The 20,434-nt window shown below is 34.9% G+C and overlaps 1 protein-coding gene across 1 annotated transcript in view; it reads right to left on the minus strand.

Annotated features, from left to right (window-relative positions):
• Positions 1 to 405: 405 nt before the first annotated feature.
• UBR3 (ubiquitin protein ligase E3 component n-recognin 3) overlaps positions 406 to 20,434 on the minus strand; it is a 205,850-nt gene continuing 185,821 nt past the window's right edge. Inside the window, exons 33-39 of the mRNA XM_070803519.1 lie at positions 15,852 to 15,976; positions 9,297 to 9,404; positions 9,041 to 9,166; positions 6,043 to 6,222; positions 3,855 to 4,064; positions 3,115 to 3,254; positions 406 to 2,814 (exon numbers count right to left, since the gene is read on the minus strand). Of these exons, the coding sequence (XP_070659620.1) occupies positions 2,697 to 2,814; positions 3,115 to 3,254; positions 3,855 to 4,064; positions 6,043 to 6,222; positions 9,041 to 9,166; positions 9,297 to 9,404; positions 15,852 to 15,976 (1,007 nt within the window). The 3' untranslated portion in view covers positions 406 to 2,696. The remainder of the gene's footprint in view (positions 2,815 to 3,114; positions 3,255 to 3,854; positions 4,065 to 6,042; positions 6,223 to 9,040; positions 9,167 to 9,296; positions 9,405 to 15,851; positions 15,977 to 20,434) is intronic.

The raw sequence follows: 20,434 nt of genomic DNA on the forward strand, positions 1-20,434 counted from the left end.
AGACGGACATGCCTGAGCGACTAAACTGAACTAAAGCACTTGAGATTCCTAAAGTCTAGTTGGGAATTATCAGGGAGCAAAAGGGACCACAGCAGTGTTCTTCAGATCAGCACATCCATTTGCTTCTCCAAAAATCCATTTCCTTTTCTTTCACCCATTTCCTGCTTCTAAAAACACATACTGCACCTAGCAAAGGTTTTATATTAGTTATGAGACAAAGAAGGAACAGGAACTAGCTCTGTAAATAAAAGGTTAATGGAAAAGCAAACGCTTTATATTAACTCCACCTTACAGCAACTATTAGTTATGTTATGCTTTGATCTTTTCATTTATGCTCACTCACATATATTATTGTCAATATCTTTGAAAAAATAAAAACATGTAAGAATAAGCATGTTAAGGACCTTTCACAAACCAAGTGACAGTAGGTTTTTATTAACATATCTTACAATGTTGATTATTCCTAGTTTTGTAATTTCTGCTTAATTATAAAGATTGATTTAGCTTCTACAGTAATGTACTGTATTTAAATGATCATTCATACAAGATATCACACCAGGACATTTTCTTGAATAATATACACACATCACTCTACCTTGGACCTGTTATTTTTAAAAGTAGGTTTATAAATGGGACTTATAAAAGTTATGGGGGAAAAATTAAAGTTCTAGTTTAGCAGCATGCATGTATGTAATTCAAGTACAATTTTCAACCAAGTGCTTTTTAAAATTTTACTGGTGACTAATTCACCAATATCAAAATAAACACTATCAAATACCCAAAATTTAATGTTAAGGCTAATATTTTCACTTCACATCCATATGCACAACCATAAAACATTCCATTTTAAATATGTAGTAATCAAAGTCTGAATACATTATACCATGTATATATAGCATCAGAGTTTCAAACTGTAGAATTATCCAAGTTCATGAATCCTGTAACAGTATTTCCTAGAGATGTAAATTAGCATTTTGCTCTTCAATCACACTTACAAATGGTCTGGTATCCATAATGACCAATGCAAAAAATATGACAGGCTGAACTTATGATACAGTATTTTAAAAAGTAGCAATGTGTTGGAAAGGACAGCTACTTAATTAAACAGAATCATTCTAGTCTTTCAGAAAGTTATCTTAATATTTTGGAAATGTATATAAAAATAGCAAGCTATTTCCATGTGTTTTATTGTAGGTTCATAGGTAATCTTTTGATTTTTTGAACATACTTGAATATTTACTGTTCTATTTTAATGCAAGGCCATCATTTAAAGTCCATTTTTATATCCTGTAATATCATGTCATTCAACAATTTTTAGAACACAGATCTGTGATTTTATTTTACCATTAGATGTTTTTTAGTTTATTTTTACACATAAAAATGTAATTTTATATAACAAGCCATGGAAGTCCAAAGTACCAGGAATTGCTTGATAGTACTATATATATTAAATAATCATCAAATTATTGAATCATTTGGAAGAAAAATTGTGGCAGCAATATATAACATGCTTTTCTGTAATCTTCCTTCTGTAAGTACAGAGTGGGTTTTAGCTCAATCATTTCCATTCTTACTGACTTAAAAATCCTACAAACATAAACTGCTTTTCCCAGCAGCCTCAAACAAGAATGCAGGTGTACAGCTCACTCATGAGGATCATCACCATTGAGCCTTTTTTTTTTTTCCCTTTTAGGAATCCAAGCAGAAATAACAATGATTACACTGCACAAATACAATACAGATGAACCTCTTGAGCTGAGAAGGAAAGTTCCAAAACTATGCTCCATTTGTGGGGAAGTCAGAGCTTTTTTCCAATCCAATCATTTAAACAAAAACTTGGTTGGTAATAAAAGGTGGGCATGCACAGAATCAAAATCTGCCATGTGTATGTTCTTAAAACTTCTGATTTTATAATAAAATCTATTTGCTATTACCGCAAGTAATTTATCCAAGTGAAATGGCAAATTTTGATTTTTAGGGACTCCCCCAACCACACAAATGCCCCCCTAAATGTACTGTATTATATTAACAGCAGCTATCTACTTATTTTACAACTATTTCAATTATTTACCTGGGGAGAATATTTATGAAATTCCTGAGAATGAATTAAGTTTTCAGCAAAGCCTTAAACTTTTAACAGATTCCTCACAATAAGAAAAAATTGTAAAGTTCTACTATTAGACCAACTTTTACTATACAATATTTCACATAAATCATGTTTTACATTTTTTTCTAATTACATACAGCAAAAATCTCAAATCAACACAAGAATGGCAGAGGGAAAGGATGCATTATGTTTAGCAGATGCAAATTAAAACACACAGATATAAAGAAGCAGTAAAACTTTAAATAAATCACACCCACTCTAAATATCAATGAAAAGCAGATATGCACTGTTGGGAGAATCATTTTAAAATGATTTTGTCAACAAGTTGTGCTTCTTATCAATTGTGGACTTAAACAAAAAAAGGACCACTAAAGAATGGTTTAACTTGTTACTTGTTATGCTCTCCAGATATTAAAAAAAAAATTATTATACCATTAATGTGATTACCAAGCACCTAATTTTGGAAAGGCTTTATAATGTATGTTTTCTTTTTTCCCTCAGCAAAAGCGTTAATCCCCCAAATTAAGTTAAAGCTTATTGTTGATAAATTCTTAATGAAAATGATATAATGCAATGCCAAGGTGGTGAGTCACAGCCCATTGTAATGTGGACCCCATCTTTTATTGATGTGATCAAAAGTATGAGAAATCCACTGTTGTTCAAGAACTTTGTATCTTTCTTTACAAATGTAGAGAGGCTTGCCTCGCCTAGAATGAAAAGAAAAAAAAAAAGCATTAAAATAATATAATACAATGAAGCTTTCCCACACAGTTTAAAAACTCTATGGCAAAAATCTCACCTAGGAAATTGGTTTATTTGTATTTCCTTAACATCATATGGGGAAAATATCCCCCCAATTAGAAACAGCTCTAAATTAATGACTGCCAGAATTTCTTAAAATAAAGAATAATTATTATTATCAACACAATTACAAAGCCAGGAATGGCACATTATTCTTACTGGCCAAAGCTGAATAAAACACGAGAATATATCCATGAACATCTAACCTAAGATCTCGGTCTTCCTCTCCATGAGCATCCAAATACACAGAACCCCAGAGGCAGAAGCGGTGGCCTCGAATGATGATAATCACTGATGCATTGATCAAAAGGAAAATCCCTGTTCCAGCACCACAGTTCTGAGAATGCTAAAAAATAAAAAAAATGTAAATAGACTTCACAAGAAAAGAAAATGAATAATGCCCTAATTGTCTTCTAAATAATACAGAAATATTTAAATTTTTTAAAATCAGATTTCATCTAAGTTAAACTTATAATCTCATTCTTAATCCTTTATTAACAATACATTGGAAGAATTTGGATAAGGATTATCTAGGAAATCAATTAAGAGCTAACCTAAATCTAATTCAGAAGCTAGTGTCTAGAACAGCATATCTAACGGTTGTTCCACAGCATAACATCTAAACATATATTTCATTAAAGGGCAGGACAGGGGGGTAGGGAGAGGAACTGGAGCTGCACTTATGAAAGGTTTTACTCATAAAAAACCTTAAGTGGGTTTTTTTGTTGTTGTTTTGTTTTTTACCCTTCTACTGGATGTAAAACAACAACAAAATCAAGATCCTTATATGTATCATGTATTTAACCCAAAGAATAGTTAAATCTGAAGTTGGTTTGACCATATTTTTGTATGTAATACACACTGCATTGTATGTAAAACAAACCACATTTCCATGTGATATGAGATTTGAGTTTCCATAAATTTTAGACTATTTACTCTTGCTTACCAATACACATTCACAGTAACTTTGTTGCTTGCAGCAAAGTCCTTTCAGGCATACAAAAGTACCACAAACAAGGCAAACGGCAGGGTCTTTAGGAACCTTGGTGCAGACACTACAGGTTTTTCTGTGGTAGTACTGGAAAATGGTGTTATAATTTTCAGGCAACTGTAGAAGGTGTGGCAATTTCCATTTTGACTCTTGGATAAGCAACGCCTAAAACATTATTCAAAAATATTCATCAGTCCTATGCATTTAAGTTACTTATACAAAATATTTGTTTTTTAAAGGCTGTTTTCTTTCTTTTTTTTTTTTTTTAAGAAATCTGTCTCCAAGAATGTGGCTTTTTCTTTCTTTATAAACACTCTTGCCATTTCCATTTTACAAAAGACTAAAATAGTCCTTCAAGAATTACCATTCTCAAAAAAAAAAAAAAAAATTATCATTCTCTATTTTAATATATTCTATTTTAATTTAAGTCCCTTTGTGGCACCAGGGGTAAAGAACCCGTCTGCCAATGCAGGAGACATAAAGAGATGTGGGTTTGATCCCTGGGTCGGAAAGATACCCTGGAGAAGAGAGTGAATGGCTACCCACTCCAATATTCTTGCCTGGAGAATCCCATGGACAGAGGAGCCTGGCGGGCTACAGTCCATGGGTCGCAAAGAGTGAGACACGACTGAGCAACTAAAACTTTCACGCTTTTTCAATTACTACATGATGTAAATTTTAGATTAAGCACCCTCAAACATTTAAATTTCTTATTACTTTAAAAGAAAAATATGAAATATAACTAAGGATGCAAGGAAAATATATGCAGATGTATTTTTTTTTAATATTCTTGATGCATAATTTTAAACAGTTACACGTTTTTCAAAACTAAGTTTTGGACCTTTCTTAGATAAGCAAAAGGACACTTGGTGGCTCAAATGGTAAAGAATCCGCCTGCCGTGCAGGAGACCCGAGTGTGATCAAACAATTCATTGGCTTTTTCTTTTGGGGAAGATCATGGTTATAATTTACATTTCTATTTCAGTACTTTATCATCTGGAGTTTCTTTTCTAGAAGATGAAAAATCTTACACCTCAAGCTGTTGAGAGCTTTTGTATCTGTCAGTGCTAGGGCTACAATTCTTTTCATAAATGTTGTCAGGAAGTATGAAAAAAAAAATCAGTTAAATTTCCCTATAGGATATTTTGTTCTTGTACTTATACAAAAATACTGGAAATAGCATTTATGTTTTCTCTAAATGCTACTTCCTTAACACTTAAAACACATAAAATGTAGTATGAATCTATATTTTAAGAAACTGTATACAGGTTGGCAGTTTACCTGGTGATCTTCTCACAGTACTAACAGCCACAATACATCTTAATCAATGCAATAACCAATTATCCAGCTTGGTGTTTATCAGTAAGTTCATGGATAAAGTGGCCATGGAAGCAAGGATAAGGACAACATATGTGTTTACAATATGCATTTGTCATACTCAGTGCCCAGCTCTTGACTCCAAAGACTGCATATTCTGTGATGAGCTGATTAAATATGGAACCCTTGCATCAGTGGAAAGAACAGCAGTTTGTCCTCACTGACCTTGATACTTACCTAGATTAGGTTGTAAACTGCCCAGCAGCATACACCACATGGTCTCTAGTCAAAGGATTTTCTTCATACAGAAAGATGTAAGGCAAGAGGTGGATGTCTATGAATTAATTGATCTTAACTGGTAGTCAATCATCTGAAAAACTCACTGGTCTTTTAAATAATCAACTTCTTTGCTGATGAATTTTTAGATGGTACCAACTAGAAGAAAACACCTATAGAATGAGGTATATGGTCCTACAGAATGAGGTATATGAGCTAAACAAGCACCAGTACATAAGGGTGACTGCTCCCTTATAGATGGAATACACAGATTTGGGAACCAGGGAGTGCCATCTCTCATAATTAGACCTAAGATTTTGGTCTTTAATTTTTGTTTCCCTGATATTCTGGATTCTTCTGTGGTTTTAGTACTGTCATAAGGAAACCGTGTCCTATCCTCCATCAAGGGACATCTTAACAGTTCTACTGAATTAAAAACTAAATGTCTTTGACCATTCTAGGTTCCCTAGACCATTAGGAAGTATGAATTAAGTATTCTCTTACCTATTGGCATATCACCACTATAGCGAGTGTATCTCTTTTTACATACCTTTCCTTGTTCAGCATGTCTTTCAGTAAATGAATTTATCTCAAAACACCACTGAGATATAATATCAAATGCCGGAACTGGCCAATCCAGACAGGAGGCACTGATGAATGGATGTTCTGTTTGGTAGAATGTTGGCAGAAGTCCCAGGCAGCTGGAAAGAACTGAAAATTCTTCTTCTTCCTTTTAGATATAAAACAGAAAATTCTCAAGACATTTCTCATAAGCATTTCCCACTACAGATACTCTGTCATTCTCATCAATTACTTTTGGATAGTATGAAAACTTTCTTAACTGATTCAACTAAATAAAGGGAGTAAGAGGAGCAAAGAAAGAAAAAGGCTCCAAGCTGTTATAGCCAATATTCCCATAATATTTCTCTTTGAAATTTAATTCCTAAGTACCATAGCATCTGCTTCATTTATATATTTACATATTTTAAAAATAGCACTGTCAGTTATCTATAGACTCTCTGGTAGTCTATAGAATCTAGCTACACTAGGAAGTCAAATGTTAATACGGAGCAAAAGGACAGTGACTTTTGGTTAAAAAGACATAGACTGTCAGTGTGGATAAAGAAGAACAGTGAAAACACGGAATTCACAATACATAGTGCTCTGCAGTCTCTGAAGGGATGTGCAGGCATGGTCTCAGGCCCCCCGTGAGTCATGCTCTTTCACATAGTTACATTCCTAGCCCTGGTGCCTTTATTCCTAGGCTTCTTTATCTGAGGCCTCGGGCAGGGGTCACTTTGACACTTCTGCCAAGGGCACCTTATGAAGGGAAAAAGGTGAAACCCTGACTCTGACTCAGTACACCAGTTCCCCACTCTGACTCAGTACCCAGCACTTTTCCACTCCTGTCCCAACCCCCTCACCCACTCTCCACCTCAGAGTACATAACACTGAAAGAGCCTTCTGTTTGAGACTCCCTTAACATCTGTGCTGATCCATTTGACCCTCAACTGGTACACCATTTCATTCTATGAGGTGATGAATGAGGAATCAGCATTTTCCCTGGTTTTAGCCTCTTGCATATACTATCAATGGTAACTGATTTAAAGGCTTAACTCTTTCATCTGTGGCTTGCAGCTTTAATCATCCCGTCCAGTACCTAACAACTCAGTTCTCTCTCCCAGCTTAGCTGAGCTCCTGACATTTACGTGTATCCATTTTATTGATTTTTGCAAAGAACCAGATTTTGAACTCATGGATGGTCTACGGCCATATCACCCTGAACGTGCCTGATCTTGTCTGAACTCACTGATTTTCTCTACTGTTTCACTACTATGTCATTGATTTCTGCTTTGATTTTTGTAATTTTTTTAAACTTGCTTTGGATTTAATTTGCTCTATCCCTTTTTTCATGAAGTAAAAATTTAGATAAATGATTTTAGACCTTTCTTCTTTTCAAATATAAGCATTTGAAGCTGTATCTCTCCAAGAAATATTTTAGTGGCATTTCACAATTTTTCTATGCTGCATTTTCATTTTCACTCAGTTTAAATGTTCTCTGGTTTCCATGTGATTTCTACTTTGATACTTAAGTTATTTAGAACTATACTACTTAATTCTCACATACTTGGGGATTTGTGTATTTCTTTGTTATTGATTTTCTAATTTAATTCTGTGTGGTAAGAAAACTGTTTTGTGATTTCAATTCTTTTAAATTTATTGTTACTTGCTTTATGGGTTGGCATATGGTATATTCTAGGTGAATGGGCCATGTGCATTTTTAAAAATATGCATTCTGTTATTACTGTCTGGTGAAATATCCTATAGATGTCAGTTATATCAAGTTGAATAATAGTATAGTTCAAGTCTCATTTATCCCAGTTGATTTTCTATTTGTTATTGATTACTAAGAAAGAACATTGAAGCTTGCAGCTGTAATTGTGGATTGTCTATTTCTTCTTTCAATTCTGTCAATTTTTATGTAATTTGAGGTTCTGTTGTTTCATGCATATATATTTATAACTGTTATATCTTCCTGCTCTATTGATAAAAAAAAATGAATCTAAACTATTTAATGCAATAGTCAATTATTTAAGAGAGAAGGAATAATCAACGGCTTAATTCTGCTATACTGCATGCAGGCTTCAAAGACCATAAATATGATAAGTAATTTAACTCTCACAGAAAATTCCCTGAAAATGAATGACAAATAATGACAGGGTCATAATCCTATAAACACAGCTTGATTTACTTACCTTCTGGTTTCCTACTTTCTTTTCCACTTTTTTGCCTACTCATACTGACCCACAGTTTTATAAACTAGATTAAATCAGTGATCATTCATTCAAGTTTTAATTGGCTACAAATTGAATATTTTTAAATTCTAAAATTATATAAATGCCATCAGATCTTTAAACAACCAGCTTGCTGATCAACATAATATCCTTCAAAAAGGATATTAAAAGCCAGTGATGATTAGTAATAAATATATCAATATGAAAAATATATCAATATGAAAAATATATCAATATGAATACTATCATTTGTTCAAGTACTGGGATTTATTATCACAGATCTAATCAAAAACTCCTCTAACATAAAATATTAGTAATATTACCATAAAAATGGTGGATACTAACAAATAAAAAAGTAACAATAATAGTAAATATTCTAAATATCTACTCCTTTGAGTTGGAGTAACATATTCTTGTATGGGGGGTTTCCCTGGTGGCTCGACAGTAAAGAAATCTGCCTGGAATGCAAGAGACCTGGGTTTGATCCCTGAGTGGGGAAGATCCCCTGGAGAAGGGAATGGTTACCCACTACAGTTTTCTTGACTGGAGAATTCCATGGACAGAGGAGCCTGCAGGCTACAGATCACAGGGTCACAAAGAGTTAGACACAGCTGAGCGACCTAACGCTTTCACCTTCATCTTTGTATGGCAGTTCTGGATATTGATATAAGCATAATATTGTATCGGTATATTTTTTTAAATTAGTTAATTATTTTAAAAAAAAGGTTCCCTACTCTCTATCCAAACTTATACCTGGCAGCTAGGTAAATCTTCCCCAAAAAGGTGGTGCTGAAGAAGGCTGGTGATTCTGAGAAATGGTAAGCAGAAGTCCTGTAAGTATTTTTCCATGGATTCAGGAGACCAAGCAACAGGGATAATCTAAAGTTAAAAAAGAAAATCAGAACAATTCATTCTATTAATGTAATAGACATAGCTTAAAAAGTCATGTTCATAATGTCAAGAAAATCTAAATTTTTAAATAACCACTACATCTGGTCTTAGAGCATACCGTTGCACACTCCTGAGTTCCTTCTTCATGGTATAACTTTCCTTTAGACAGTTCACTTATCACAAAGCTCAATAACACTTCATAAGACTTTTCTGCATCACAAGTATTCTGGAAAAATTAAAAAGTAATTTCATTAGTCACTGAAAATTACAAAAACATTTACATTAGAAAGAATACTTTTTCTCAAGCATGTAAAGTTCACTTTCTCAAAATCTGTGTACAACAGCACACCTCTGGATGCACGACGAAATCAGGAAGGGTATTAAAGCTATTCCAATACTTCCTTGGAATATAAGTTACATAATATATGTGTAAATGAACATATCTAAGTCATATCTTTTGTCCCAGTAATTCTCATTCCTGGAAATTCTTTCCTAAGGAAATAATCTCAAAGGAAAAAAATAACTTTATGCCCATGACAATCACCAAAGCATTGTAACAGTAGAAAATTAGAAATGACTAACAAAAGGAAGCAGTTACCTAAATTATGACATATCAGACTATTTTATAGGCAGCAAATATAACAAATTTGAGCTACATAAAAAAGTGTTTATGGTGTGATATGAAAAAAGCTAACAGAAGTTATCATTATAATGATACAATTGTTATAATTATACAAATCATATATGCACGAAATATAATATGGACCCCAAATTATTTTCTTTTACAAGTTCTCTCAAATTCCTCGAGTAGAACTTGTTAAAACAATTTAATATAAAAATAAACAGGACCATATGTTTATTACAAAATTACAAATGACATTAAATAACAGTCTACAAATTAAATAAGCTTAATGACTATACTTTTTATAAGAAAGGAAAAATAATGGCTATTAATAAATTTAAGTTTATTTCAATAATGCTTTTCACATAAAGAAATGTACTTTTTACATTCACTGAAGTATTAAAAGGTGTTGCAAATTACTGTAAAGTATAAATTACAATAAAAGTAATAACTTGGTTGTGATGTTGTTTATTCTGTTCATTAACTACATTTTAAAAATAGTAAAATATAAGAACTCAGCAAGCACTGTGGGATACACGTTTAACCTGAATTTTTAAGGCGCTGATAGGACCACAGAATTTATCATTTGACGATACATCCTTTCTCACATGTTACTGTGCTCTCTTCAATTAGACTGTAAATTCCAAAATGTCAGAAACTATACTTTATATCTTCTATGTCACCGTTTACATAACAAAAATCTGAGTAATAAACACTTGCTGGCTAACTGATAGGATTTATTTTGGATTTTGGTAGTGGAGTTTTTGACCTTGGAACTTGACTGGATGTCTCTCTTTTTTTAATCAATTATTTGCATTATCTTTAATTACCCCTCTGCTTTCTGCCATGTTGCAGCCATGTAGTATGATCATGTCTTGATAAACTATAAAGTCTCTGATGCAGCAACTGCTATCCTGATATCATGTGACCTACTTCACCCTTGCCTAATTAATCAGCAGGATTATTGATCACTTGCCAAATATGTGATTTGTAGTTTACATATAATTTGCAAGAATCCATATCCCACTGGATATCAAAACAGCAACATATTATGTTTTTAGAATTGATTTAATAAGAGTAGCTCTTGAATAAGCAACTAAAAAAAAAATATTACCACAATTTTGCGTTTTGTTAATTAATGTGACATATTTAATGTTGTGAATATATACAAGACAGCCTAAAAGTCTAATTCAAAACACACTCCTTTGAGTAAAAGATTTATAGAGCCTAACAACAGAAATGTTTTTCAAGTAAAATACTTTCCTACTTAGGGGGAAAATATTCCCCCACAATGATACTCATATCACCCAAGCAAGTTATTGAGTGATAACTAGCTTTTAAATTATTATCAAAATCATTTTAAGTATTTTTTTTACAAACAAGAAATACTATATCAGATCAGAAAGTCAAATATAATGTAGTAGTCATTGTTTTGTATTGAAAACTCTCTCACTAGAAGAGTATTAGGTAAGAAAATAACTTTATTTCATGCATAAGAAGTCTTAGGAAATCATATTTTACGTCAGCAATATCTGAATAAAGCAAAGAGTAGGCTCTTTGGTAAAGCTAAGAAGATAAGCTTTAATAAGTAAAGCTTTAATTTTTTAAGAAGTAAAGCTTAAGAAGAAGATTTCTGAGACCATGAATAAAAGACCTAGGATCATGATAAGAAGAATCCTGTGGGAGAAGTGGCAAATGTATGTGACTTAAGAAGAGAATTTAAGGGTTGAGAGATGCAACAGATGCTTTTCTGGGTAGATGCTTTGTCTAAATTACAGTGCTTCTTAACTTTTGGGGGTGACAGGCCCTTTGAATATATGCTAGATGCTATGGTCCTAAAGTGAAGTTAAGTCGCTCAGTCGTGTCCGACTCTTTGCGATCCCATGGACTGTAGCCCACCAGGCTCCTCCGTCCATGGGATTCTCCAGGCAAGAATACTGGAGTGGGTTGCCATTTCCTTCTCCAGGGGCTCTTCCTGATCCAGGGATTGAACCCAAGTCTCCCGCATTGTGGGCAAACACGTTAACCTCTGAGCCACCAGGGAAGCCATGGTCCCAAACCCAAAAGCAAATCAAAGGGAAAGAAGCCCAGACTAAGAAATCCTGGTATAAATACTCTTAACAGAAATTCCACTAACCAAAACAACACAATTTATACTGATTTTAATAATCATTTTTTCCCCAACTAAACCTCATTATCAAATTAACTCTAAAATCTCTTTGAAAAATACATAGGAGCTATGTATTTTATTTACCAAATTAGGTCTGTTTTTCATTGGAATTATCACACCTGACGATAAGGAATTACAAGGATGAGATGAATAAATGAGATTCAATGAAGAAAGGAAAGAAGAGACTAAAAGAGGAAAGAAGAGCTAAAGAAAGAAGGAAATTTTTTAAAGGAGGAATGAACAATACAAAATAATTACAGAAATCACAGTGATATCTCATTATTCATAAATATTACTGCTGCTGTAATTTACAATCCTGTAGATATACAGGATTATTGGCTTTTCCTACCATTGATCTAAGCATAAATGCATAAATGTACATTTTTTTAAAATAGTAAAATATAAGAACTGAGCAAGCACTGTGGGATATATGTTTATGTACCTAAAAAGTACATTTATGCTTAGATCTATGGTAGGAAAAGCCAATAATGTGGCAAACCAAAAGCAATTTATATAGCTATAAATTTCTAATTTATGTTCTGATAAGAATCTGCTTCATATTAAATGTTTTATTAAGCATTTTTAAAAACAGTTAACAATGATCAAAGTGAGAAAACTGACAGAACAGTTACCTAAATTACTTCATGTTCCTTTCATCATAGATTTACAATTGTCTAATTTTCTGTCAGTACGTCCCATTTTTGGAGAAGGCAATGGCATCCCACTCCAGTACTCTTGCCTGGAAAATCCCATGGATGGAGGAGCCTGGTAGGCTGCAGTCCATTGGGTCGCTAAGAGTCGGACATGACTGAGCGACTTCACTTTGACTTTTCACTTTCATGCATTGGAGAAGGAAATGGCAACCCGCTCCAGTGTTCTTGCCTGGAGAATCCCAGGGACAGGGGAGCCTGGTGGGCTGCCGTCTCTGGGGTCGCACAGAATTGGACACGACTGAAGCGACTTAGCAGCAGCAGCAGGTCTCATTTTAGAGAAAAGTCAGATGAACAGATTTAGAACCAAATTATATGAGAAAATGTTTAAATTTATACTTTTTCATGATTAGAAAACTTACTGAAAAAAATTTCAACAATGGCACAGCATAGAAACCAGTTATATCTGATTTGAATATAAATAATCCAAAATATCAGGTTAGAGTACATTTAGGGAAACAAAAATATTTAGAAGAAAGAAAGAACTGTAGGAGGCAAATTATCCAAGAATCAGCTAGAAGCAAGAAGGAAAAACCACTGAAGGACAAGACAAAAACTCATTTTGTTATTTAGGAATTTTAAAGAGAATTTTAGAAACAGAGGGGCCCTTATATAGCATATGTTATAAACTTCTCATTTACCTATGAGAAGGTTGAGGTTCTCAGAGTTTTATGTCTTGAACAAAAAAGTAGTATCTCTATTCAGTGGCAGAAGCTTAGCCTCATACTCAGGTTCAATGTCCAACAACCAGTATTTCTAAATTAAGATATAACAAACTTCATGATGATACTACAGTAAATTTCTGGATATATCATCATGATTTAGGAAGACTAGTGATAAAAGTGAAGGTTATACTGAATATATTTCATGTATCTATAACTGGTTTTCTCTTCTTTAATACCAGTAGATATGATTTTAACAGAAACTTTTCAATGTGATTTAAAACTTCTCTAAAAAGTCTATAAACCAACCAAAAATACTTCTTTTTAAAAAAAGAGTCTACAGAACAAAGAAAAGTTTCAATTTTCACGACACTTATTATTTTTTCCTGCCAACTTTCCCAAATAAACAAGGAAGTAGGTTGCAGGAGTGAGACAGAACTTAGTGACTGAGCATGCATTCTTCTTATTTCACCTGTGTCTAAGTCAAACTACTCACTCAGTTTTTTGGTTCAACAGTACACATCTCATTTGTCTTCAAGCCATTGAAAATACTTACATTTAACTAAACTTGCACAATTTTTCTAAATTGTTCACATAATTCTTAAACATGGGGAAAAAGTAGTTTTTAAAAAGGTATAACTCCAGGAGAGGGATCCCAAACAAAAGCAATGCCAAAGAATGCTCAAACTACTGCACAACTGCATTCATCTCACACACTAGTAAACTAATGCTCAAAATTCCTCAAGCCAGGCTTCAACAGTACGTGAACCATGAACTTCCAGATATTCAAGCTGGATTTAGAAAAGGCAAAGGAGCCAGAGTTCAAATTGCCAACATCCGCTGGATCATCGAAAAAGCAAGAGAGTTCCAGAAAAACATCTACTTCTGCTTTATTGACTATGCCAAAGCCTTTGACTATGTGGATCACAATAAACTGTGGAAATTCTTAAAGAGATGGGAATACCAGACCACCTGACCTGCCTCCTGAGAAATCTGTATGCAAGTAAGGAAGCAATGGTTAGAACTGGACATAGAACAACAGACTGGTTCTAAATCAGCAAAGGAGTACATCAAGGCTGTATATTGTCACCCTGCTCATTTAACTTATATGCAGAGTTCAAAATGAGAAATGCCAGGTTGGATGTAGCACAAGCTGGAATCAAGATTGCCAAGAGAAATATCAATCACCTCAGATATGCAGATGATACCACCCTTATGACAGCAAGTGAAGAGGAACTAAAAAGCCCCTTGATGAAAGTGAAAGTGGAGAGTGAAAAAGTTGGCTTAAAGCTCAACATTCAAAAAACTAAGATCATGGCATCCAGTCCCATCACTTCATGGGAAATAGATGGGAAAACAGTACAAACAGTAAGAGACTTTATTTTGGGAGGCTCCAAAATGATTGCAGGTGGTCACTGCAGCCATGAAATTAAAAGATGCTTGCTCCTTGGAACAAAAGTTATGACCAACCTAGACAGCATTTAAAAAGCAGAGACATTACTTTGCCAACAAAGGTCCATCTAGTCAAAGCTATGGTTTTTCTAGTAGTCATGTATGGATGTGAGAGTTGGACTAAAAGAAAGCTGAGTGCCGAAGAATTGATCCTTCTGAACTGTGGTGTTGGAGAAGACTCTTGAAAGTCCTCAGACTGCAAGGAGATCCAACCAGTACATCCTAAAGGAAATCAGTCCTGAATATTCATTGAAAGGACTGATGCTAAAGCTGAAACTGAAACTCCAATCCTTTGGCTACCTGATGCGAAGAACTGACTCAGTGGAAAAGACCCAGATGCTGGGAAAGACTGAAGGCAGGAGGAGAAGGGGATGCCAGAGGATAAGATGGTTGGATGGTATCACTGACTCAATGGACATGAGTTTGAGTAAACTCTGGGAGCTGGCGATGGACAGGGAGGCCTGGCGTGCAAGAATCCATGGGGTCGCAAAGAGTGGGACACGACTGAGTGACTGGACTGAACTGAACTCCAGAGGATCTTCCAGACCCAGGGATAGAACTTGCATCTCCTGTGTCTCCTGCATTGCAGGTGGATTCTTTACCCTCTGAGCCCGAGGGGAAGCCCCAAGAAAAGGGAAGGATTTTTAAATCTACAAGTAGTGAGTCAAAAGTGATCTTTGGATTGTGACTGGGAATGAGGCAAGGAGAAGAAAAGATGACAGATAAGTAAAACAGTTAAGCCTACATACATTTTATTACTTGCCAACTATGATGATGTACGTTTTATAACTTCTGGAAGTTTAAGGCTGGCAGCAAAAGCAAAACAAAACTGTCCAGATACAAAAAGGGAAAGGCCAAGGTTTATAGATAGACAAAAAAGACCTCACTCTGCAAGGAAAACATTTTAAACTTTTTTAACCTGACGGTGCTCCATCTCCAATTAAAATACTGTTAACAATTCACTTTGCTTTTCAAACACCTAATCTCATTCATTCATACCACCAATTTAAATGAGTTCACCAAACTACTAAATGATAAATTTAGACATGACACTAACCTTTTTGAGGGCTCCTGTGTGTTTCCAGGCTGACCTATCTTCCTCATTGCATTTAACTGAAAGTGCCACAAGACCTTGTGTATACAGTAGGGTAAAAAGCACCTTCACAATGCAGGTGAAGTGGTCTATGAGAGAAAGAGAAGATCATTATTTCTTTGAAATCTAGACATCTTATACTCAAGATAACCTCACAAATACATGCCTTTCCTTGCATGTGTAACTGGCTGTTGTTCAACAATAAAATGTGGTATTGTATTTGTGACCCAACAGACCTGAAATTATGGAATCAAATTTCCTTTATTCATCTACATAATATACAAATAAGAGGCTTTTAGCACAGTGGGAAGTGTGCTCTGTCTCAACCTCAGAATAATGCTGTAATCTTGGCAAATCTCCTTACTGCACATCGTGTGCTTAATAACCAGGCCTGGGAGTCTAAAAACCAACAATTTACCTGCTTCCAATATCATATGATGAGTAGTACAATACAGACCTTCTAAAGTAAAAAAGAAAAGAATAAAATCCCAATATTTTAACTACTCTGAATTTTAAAACAATGAAAACTGTTATAATGCAAAAATAGTGGTAACAATACACAAAATGCCTGGCACACATTAGGTACTTAAAAAAATGGTAACTTAACCATCATAACGAACATTTATATACACCTAATAACATAAAAAATTTTTTCAAATGTCTCCTTTCAATCTTCGTAACAGTCTCAGCTGGATAACTGAGCTTCAAAAGATGTGCTTGTGATAACAAAGCTAATAACCACTCACATCTGAACTTGAATCCTTCAGTTATTCCTATTATATTATGCTACTACCCTAGTAAACGGCTACTACCACTTAATCAGTTGTTAAATTAAGAAACTTGTAGACATCCTTGATACTTTCCTATGTCTTTCTCCCCACAGTAAAACAATCACCAAATCCCATCAATTCTTTTTAAATATCTTTCAAATGAGTCCCAACACCGTGGACCATGCGTCCATCATTTCTTGCCCACACCTATTAATTTCAGCCTAAATAGTTGTGTCAGGGGTTCCTAAGACCACTTTGAGACTTGACGATTCACTAGGAAGACTCACAAGACAGCAGATAGTCTTATGATTTATTACAGCAAAAAATACAAAGGAAAAGAAAAAGGCATATTGGGTGAAGTTCAGAGGAAACTTTCAGGAGTCCTCTTCCTGCAGAGTAACACAGGATGTGTCCATCAAGGTGCTGGGACAGTATGTCTGAAATACAAACCCGCGAATTCATTAAGAGGCTCTGCCCAAGGTTTTTATTGGGAGCTGATCACACAGAGGTACCCACGGCCTGGCACATACCTCCCAGGAAGAAAACAAGTACATTCATCATAAACTACACTGTCTGTACAGTTTGGGCATAGAGAGCCAGTTTTATCAGTGGGATGATGGAAACCCTCCTGAAATCAAAGATCCCAGATACCAGTCAAGGGCTGACCTTGGAAGCAGGTCTTTCAAAGGATAGCAGTCAGGCCTTCTCCTTTCTGAACTCTTTTCTGCACAGCAGTTTATCTGCATGACCTGCCCCCTGCAATCTTTTTTGTTTGTTTATTATAGCAAGACGGATCTTTTAAAAAGAAGTATTCAGCATCCTTCCACTGGGTCTCTGTACAAATGAAAACATTTCCTCTTTGGAGCCTTCAGTTAGTCAGATGACACCTTAAAATCATGCCCTAAGGAAGAATCTTGCCTGATTTGAAATTTGTGTGTGTTTCTGTGTATGTGTGCAGTGTGCCTGCAAACATATGCATACATACACACACATGCTGTCTCTTACCAATACTAATGGGTTGGGGTGGGAACTTGATGTAAGCTGAGCCAGAGTACTTATTTGGGATTTTTAAACTGGAGGTAAAGGGAAGGTGTAAAGATGTGAGTCTGGAAATATCAGGCGTCATGTTCCTAGTCTACGGCAGAGACTGTCTAAGGCCAAAGTGAATGAAGCAGAGCCACAGAGTTAGAAGGGTAGATCCAAGATGGCAAGAACTCTGCCAGCATCTGAAGCCCTGGTTCTGATCATCCTTAGGACTCCAATTCCTATAGTATGGTTATGTGAGTCCATTCATGCTCTTTGTGCTTATAAGCTACCTCTAAATAGATTTCTAAACATCCCAATGCCTAGGTAGCTAACACATGCCAGGTTACAGACAATGAGAACTTAGGGTCTGGATAGTGAGAGAAACAGATGGCTATATGTATGTTCAGCGTGTGATGTGAGCAATAGGAAGAGTACTGTAAACTGCCCAGTGTAACTAGACTGTAAGTAGTGATCCATGAGAGATGAAGCTAGAAATGTAACCTGTATGCTGAAGACCAAAGGTTGTAAACTGAAGGCTACTTGTCTGAATGCAACCTGGAGAGATGTTTATCTTGCTTTGTTTTTAGTTACTGACATTTAAAAATTGGACACATTGGACACTTCTTGTAAAAGTCCAGATTTCCACTTATAGGAAGATCTGACAGTATTGGGCCCACATTCTTACATGCTGACAATTATCTGGAGCTAAATAGTAACTGCCCTCTTGGGCCAAGCATACTTGCCACAGTCCCCAATCCCCAATTATATCAAACCAAAGACATCATTGTTAACAATGGATTTCGGCTATGAAGCCTAAATTGTTTAGGTTTAAATTCTGACTCTTCTGATCTTAGGCAAGTTAGTTAAACACTCTGCTTTTTCATCTGTTAAAGTAGGTGGATAATAACACCTACTTTAAAGGGGTTAAGTGAAATGATGGTTCAGCTTAAAACAGTGGATTGGCAGTGGCAATAAGTAAATATCTGTTATTATTATTACTATCTATGTTACTTGTTTCGTATCTGTAAGTTTTTTATTTACAGAACTTAGACTGGGCAATGAGAAGTAATTTTAAGCAGTACAATGATAATATTAGATTTGAATTTTAAAATACTGCTGCTTCTTAGGAGAAAGGCACTAAAACAAGACTAGAGGCAAGAATACCTATTAGCAGATAGCAAAAGCACTCTAGCACATGTCAAATTAGAGGCGCTGTTGAAAAGAATGGGCTGAATTAGAGAAATATTTAAATGACAGAAATTATAGAATTCAGTACAGCTTTCAAGGTAGAAAATAATGATAGTCTCTCATTCTACAAAGGGTAAATATCAACAGTAGTAGTATTGACTAAAATAGAAAATGGAGGAAGAGAGCAAGCATGGATGGGAAGAAGATGAATTAATATATATGTTGAGTTTGAGGAATATGTAACATTATGTGTACAAGTGTATAATATGTACACATTCCTCAAACATATAATATGTTTGAGGAATATGTAACATGTGTAATATGTGTAACATGTGTAATACGTAACATGAGGAATGTGTACACATGTAACATACATGTGTAATATGTATACAAGTGTATAATATGTACACATTCCTCAAACATATGTTTGAGGAATATGTAACATTATGTGTACAAGTGCAGCTCACCAGGGAGCTGTAGACTGGCAGGAGATATTTGGAATCATCAAAGAATAGGAAAGGATGGTATCATCAAAATTTTAAAAATTCATAATGATTAAATGTTTAATAACAGAATTTGTCTACTAAGCACAAACAAAATGATTTTAACCAGGAAGTCAAGTATACTGCCTAGAAACACTACTCACATATAGTTTTTTCTCATTATAAACTACAGAAATTAATTTTTAATTTAAAAGAAATGATGTACTTAAACAACAGCCACTTTCAGCATAATTTTAGCTTCTTGTTATAGGAAAGTCCCATTTTTATATTTTGTCTACCTTGATTATCATCATATCTAAAATATTTAAACTGGCAGTTTAAAGTTACAGATTAAACTTAAGTTCTCATGTTCACTCATTCATTTAAGAAATATTTATTTACTGAATACTTGCCATGTGTGAAATCAACGTCTTTTAGAAACTTAGGGAAAAAACAAAGGAATCGCTCATTTGAGGTGTATATTAAGTCAACAGGTTATTATCTTCCAAAGTTAAAATAGAGAGCTGCTGCTGCTGCTACTAAGTCACTTCAGTCGTGTCCGACTCTGTGCGATGCCATAGACGGCAGCCCACCAGGCTCCGCCGTCCCTGGGATTCTCCAGGCAAGAATACTGGAGTGGGTTGCCATTTCCTTCTCCAATGTAGGAAAGTGAAAAGTGAACATGAAGTCGCTCAGTCGTGTCCAACCCTTCGCGACCCCATGGACTGCAGCCCACCAGGCTCCTCCGTCCATGGGATTCTCCAGGCAAGAGTACTGGAGTGGGGTGCCACTGCCCTCTCTGAAAATAAGAGAGCAAAGCCCTTCAAATATAATAACCAAAATTTAAAATGGAGGAAAAAAGAACTGGACATCCATTCTCAATTTTTTTTTAGAAAAACAAAAATCCACTATCAAACCACCTGAGAGTAAACAAAGGAAGATTGATATTAATTTAAAATGTGTTAGATGCAAACAGACTTTAAACAACGGTACATATTTTAAGTTTTATAGTGCATGACAGGAAAAAGGGAAGGGGTTGGGGAGACAAGGCACTTTCAAGGGTTCAATAATTAAAGTTGCC

The sequence above is a fragment of the Bos indicus genome, chromosome 2 (assembly GCF_029378745.1).
Source record: "Bos indicus isolate NIAB-ARS_2022 breed Sahiwal x Tharparkar chromosome 2, NIAB-ARS_B.indTharparkar_mat_pri_1.0, whole genome shotgun sequence".
In the NCBI taxonomy this organism is placed as follows: domain Eukaryota; kingdom Metazoa; phylum Chordata; class Mammalia; order Artiodactyla; family Bovidae; genus Bos; species Bos indicus.